The following is a 5682-nucleotide window of genomic DNA, read 5'->3' on the forward strand; positions in this document are numbered from 1 at the left end:
ATTTTCAAAGGTTGTGGTTCCAATGGTGCAATTAATTTTACTTATGCTTCTTTCATTTAATACATATACATTCTTTGACATTTAGATATAGAGTTGGTTTTTCTTTAATGAAGAATTTCAACATTTTGAGGAGATATATTCCCATACTTTAGAATGCTATGAATCTAGAGGTATATTTAGTTTTTCTAAAAAATATATAATTTGGATGATATAGAGGTTTTAAAAGTGAATTTAAGAATTAGTAAATTCTTATGTTTTTGGAGTTTTGAAATTTAGAAGTGACTTATCCTCCCATTATCAAGGATTTTGATTCTAATAGAATAAAATCATTTCTTTATGCTATTTCTATTTCAAAGATATAAAAAATTGGAATTTTTAGGATTTAGGGTTGATTTTAGAAACTTAGGGTTTTAGATTTAGGATTGATTTTAGAATCTTAAGATTTAAAATTTAAGATTTATAATAACAAATTTATAATTTAACATTAACTTATTATATACCATTACTAACATCTTCAAAAATCATTCATATTAGATTCAAAAATCAAAACAATCCAATAAGAATTACACTCAAAATCAACAATCAAAGTTTTGACTTTCTTAAAATAAATTTGAGATATATTTATGCTCATATCTAAAGATTTACAAAAATCCCACAAATATACTATACACTATTGAAATTGCTTTAAAAAATCAGCCACATTAGACTCAAAGATTTTAAAAATTAAATCAAATTCGTATACATAATCAAAGATTTGGCTTTTTTAAAATATATTTGCCACACATTTTAGCTCATAGCTAGAGATTTATAAAAACAAAATCCACAAATGTGCTATATACCATTAGAATTGCCTTGAAACATCAATCATATTAGACTCAAAATTTACTAAAATTGAATCAAAGTTGCTTATGAAATCAACAATCAAAGTTTTGGCTTTTTTGAAAAATATTTGCAACACATTTTTGCTTAGAGATTTATAAAACACCCACAAATATGCTATATATAATTGCAATCACCTTGAATAGTTAGTCATAGTAGATTAAGTTTAGGATTTAGGATTTAGAGTTACATGTGTGGTTTTAGATTTAAGATTTAGGATTTAGAATTACATGTGTGTTTCTAGGTTTAGGATTTAGGGTTTAGGGTTTAGTATTTAGGATGTCTCATTACAAAAATGTCAAAAGTTTGAAGTATACATAAAATTTTAATTATGAAACTTTAAATCTTAAAAAATATCTATCAAGTAGATTGTATATATTCTCTCCAATCAGTCCTATAGAGGCCAATATGGTGTCAAGCAACGCCTATACAATCTATGTAAATTCTATTCTTTAGCAAATATCCACAACCATTAGTTAGGTTTAGGTTTAAGATTTAGAGTTAAATGTGTGTTCCCAAAAAATTTACATACATTTTTTAGAATTTTGCATTTATCCACCCTCCCTATTTTTAAAAGTTGTGGTTCCAATGGTGCAATTAACTTCACTTGTGCTTTTAGCATTTGATAGATATAAACAGTTTCATTTTGAGATGTAGAATTGACTTCTTTTTTTGATGAAGAATTTCAACATTTTGAAGAGACTTATTCCCTTATTTTGAAATATTGTGAATTTAGTGGTGTATTTAATTTTTCAAAGAATATATGATTTGGATGATATGGAGGTTTTACAAATAAATTTTAAAATTGATAAATTCTTATATTTTTGGAATTTTAGAATTTGGAGGTGACCTATCCTCCCATTATCAAAGGTTGTGATTCTAATGGAGTAAAAACATTTACTTATGCTATTTCTATTTGAATATAGAAATAGTAGAAAAGTACATCCAACGTCCCCTCTGCACATCATGTTTTATCAATGTATGTCTTTGAGCCCAAAAAATAGTGCAAGCCTACCTGCCTGCTGGCATCAATTTCTACAGATACATGTAACCCTTCAGCAACAGATACACATAACCAGTCAGAATCTGTCAGCTGGTTCAAATTGGACCTAGTCGAGCATGGATGCAAATGCATGATTCACAATCCCTCTGTTTCTAGACACGCCGCTAAGTATCAAGCGCACGATAGCACTATCCAAATGGAGTGTTGACCCTGCTCTGATGCCATTAACACGGTACTTCTAGCTGTAACACGATAAGTGAAAGTTCCTTGGACAAGGGCTTGCCTTGCATTTAACAAGGCAGAATACAAGGATATCTTGCATCATTTGCTTCTTCCCCCACTGCTCCACCATGTGAGAAAAAAAGACGCTTTAAGCGCACGCGCTCTGCCTCCTGTAACTTCTTGTTGCTGGTAATACACGAGAAGCCAAAATCCAGGATGCGGACAGTAGGCTTCTTTCCCCACACAACCATAATGTTACTTAAGGAAACATCTCCATGAAGCAACCCGCATGCATGGACTGCAGCAAGCGCTTCAAGCGCTGCAGTCTCCACTTCCCGGGTCACCGCCACTGAAACATAATCACCACAAAAGGCAAATAAATGACAACTCTGCCAGCAGATTGCAGGTGGTCAAAGGTATTGGCCCTTCAAAAAAAAAAACACTTCATAGAATCACCATGCCCAGGCTACGAGAAACCCTCAAGACCAGAATACGGAGAGTAGGATGCTCCGCATCTGAGAGTTTTGCAAGAAATCCTACCTTCTCCAAGCTCAACACCGTCAATCAATTCAGTCGCGATAAATACAACCCGACCGTTATTTGTGGTTCCATATCCTATTAATCGAGGAACAAAAACCCCCCAAAGCTTCTCCATCTTCGTATAGGCAACCACCTCCTTCAGGAGAGCCTGCACAAGCGCGGCCAAAGATGGGCTGGGCAGAGTCAGATCACAAACAGGTAAGTGCCGCAAACTGCACGTGCACTTGAACACCAGCATGCTCCACGTTGCATCTACCAAAGACTACCTGTCAGTAAAGATGTCACAAACAGGACCTCTCCACCTCAGTCCCCGGATTAGATGAAGTAGCAGCCACTTTGAGATGTGAACGCAACATTTCCACATGACACAACTCCGGCTCACCTCCGCACGTTCTGTGCCTAAGTGGGCAAACTTCAATGCAACAAGTTGGCCATGCAAACGGCCATTAACAACGCATCCACTCCACCCCTCACTACTTATGACACCGCCCGCCTTTTTCAGGTTCAGGTCCTCCGCGGGGACATCTTCCAAAGCCAGCTGCGCCCCACCCGAGCTATGTCTTTCAGACCTGCAAATGCAGTTGCTGTCATTTCACCATTTGCTCTCGACTACGTGTCCGACTTCATGGAACAAACTTGAATAGCTGGCTGGACAAGTTACCTTCGTTTTCCAGAGGAAGAGATATTTTGTCTCACACGTGCTGTAAAGGTTCGATCATTGATGTCGTCATCACTGCTTTCGTCGGAATGTTCAGAGGGGGCAGCTTCATGAACTAAGGGAAATTGGCCATTCCCCGTTGGGTCACCAAACTCAGAGTTATCCACTGCAGCAGCGTGCACCAAATATGACAACGCAGCGAGCACACGCGGGGGCTCAGCACTCGCCGTAATACCAGCTGATATTTTGAGGCAGCCGGCATTATCCCGTTTGAAGAGATACCAATTTCTTGCATCGGTTAGAACACCGTAACCCACCTTACACCTGCAACTCAGAGCAAAGGGATAGCAAAATGAGAACTGCCCCGCATTCCATGTTGTGGTTTTGCCAAACGTAGATGGGAAAACCAAGACGGTACGAGAACATCCCACTGGCAGGACGAAGGGAGATACAAGTAAGAAGAAGAGAACAAGATCATCTTAAGTGAGTCAACGTAGAACCAGGATCAACAGGCAGTAGAATGCAGCTTGTTAGAAAAAGGGTTTCTTGTTTATTGGGATCGGAAAAGGCAAAGGCCAAGCACGTAAACGCTGAGCTCCAAGCGAATCTAGCCAAGAGGAAAAACTACCGAGATAATCAGGGGTTCAAAAGAAGCTTACAGAACCATGTACTCATACAACTGACTAATACAACGGATGATCCTTTCACCATGAGATGGCGTGATGCCACAAACGGCGAACCCGCACCTGCCCTCTCCTGCGATTATTGGAACCTCTGTCAGAATGCTTGCAACAATGTAAGAATTGGAACACACTATGAAAATATGGGATAGGGCCAGATAGAACCTGATGTGCAAGAGCAATCTGTCCAAACTCGGTGGAGAAACCAGGGGTCATCTCCGTCACTTCCCAGACCTTCATTCTTGACCTCGAAGACCAAAGCATTCTTCTCCCTAAAAGTGATTACGAAATCTGCTCTAGGGCTTCCGGAATAAACGTCAACCATGGCACTTGAACTCGCACCCTCACTCGATCCTATCCCGTCATTTCCCCCTTTTCTCTTGCTCAAGATTATGAATTCCGACTTAAAGTGAAGGTTACACTGCGGCTCCTTCTTCTGCATAAAAGATACCATTTCCCCCAGGATAAAAGCGATATGATGATTCTCATGCTTCTCTTCCAGTCTAGTGTCCTGAGTGAAAGCGGTGACAGCCATTCGAAACACACGCCTCCTTCTATCTGCGCTTTCTAGATATTCTTCGATCTCGTTCATTACATCCCAATGCTCTACTCTGACAGGTAACCACATCCGTGCATGGCTCGAGCTGCTTGGGTAAACGCCAGCCCGTGAAGAGCGAGTCGGCGGCACGACCTTCTGCACCAGCCACTCATATTCTGTGCCCAGGTCTGCATGCACAACACAACCTAAGATTGAACTTGATATACACGCACCTTCACAAGCATCACCAATCCGAGGAGGATCCAAACAGGTTCTAGGACAACCCTATGGACGGATCGCCTCCAAACGACCCACAATAAAGAGTACACATAACCCAGAACACCTAGTTCGGCAACAAAGAACCGGCTACGGGACAATCGAGGTCAATGAAGTAAACTATCCAATCCTCTGCCATTCCTAATTCCACAACTATCAAATTAAACGTCCCCCAAGAATCCGGCGGCCCCCCGCAAACAATAAAAGACAAAAACCTGAGGAGATGGGCCTTCAATGGCAAGTGACGAGTGAAAGGAGTGACCTCGTCGTTGCAGGATTTGCGCTTTCTCGTCCCGGAGTTGCGCTTTCTCGCCGCCGAGTTGCGCTTCTCTGTCCCCGAGTTGCGCTTCCCTGTCCCGAAGTTGCGCTTTCTCGCCCCGCAGTAGCTTTCTCTCTTCATCGCTAGGGCATCTGTTGATCTCCTCTTCCAATCTTTCTATCTTCTCTTCCACTAATCTTATCTGCTCGTGCACACGTCGAATCTGGTCGTCCACGCCTCGTATCTGGTCGTCCACGCTTCGTATCTGCTCTTCCGAATTTCCACCACCGTCAGCCATTCTTCTCCACGGCCCAATTCAATAGGCAACCAACGAGGCGAGCCCGATCTGAGGAACACGACCCCCTATACCCCCAGACGATGATTTCTCCACGCTACTCTCAGAGCACAAGTCCTCATCACCGCTTCCACCAACTTCAAGACCCCTTGCACCAGCATCCATGTGCAGCAAACTTATCTATATCAACGTCCAGAATGTCCACCGGCATAAATGTCCAGCACCTCACGTCCCAATCGTCAGAAAGAAGTCGCTGAGTTGAAGCAAATGAGACGAAGTAGACCCTAACTCGAAACCTCAACGAGCACCCCGATACCCAGATCAAAACTGTC

The 5682-nt window shown here is 41.2% G+C and overlaps 1 protein-coding gene across 2 annotated transcripts; it reads right to left on the reverse strand.

Annotated features, from left to right (window-relative positions):
• Positions 1–1762: 1762 nt before the first annotated feature.
• Positions 1763–5682, reverse strand: LOC112294734 (uncharacterized). 2 transcript variants are annotated; one of them, XR_016498065.1, is made up of 7 exons: positions 5059–5682; positions 4148–4708; positions 3962–4058; positions 3306–3626; positions 2911–3213; positions 2645–2792; positions 1763–2453 (listed from the first exon to the last, which is right to left on the reverse strand). XR_016498065.1 is itself a non-coding variant. In XM_024545502.3 (7 exons), the coding sequence occupies exons 1-7, from the start codon at positions 5351–5353 to the stop codon at positions 2173–2175; spliced, it is 1890 nt and encodes a 629-aa protein (XP_024401270.1). In that variant the 5' UTR covers positions 5354–5682; the 3' UTR covers positions 1763–2172. The 2 variants fall into 2 exon arrangements, 1 of the variants encoding a protein (XP_024401270.1); XM_024545502.3 differs by having other exon boundaries at positions 3027–3213.

The sequence above is a fragment of the Physcomitrium patens genome, chromosome 17 (genome assembly GCF_059467195.1).
Source record: "Physcomitrium patens ecotype Gransden chromosome 17, ASM5946719v1, whole genome shotgun sequence".
Lineage (NCBI taxonomy): Eukaryota > Viridiplantae > Streptophyta > Bryopsida > Funariales > Funariaceae > Physcomitrium > Physcomitrium patens.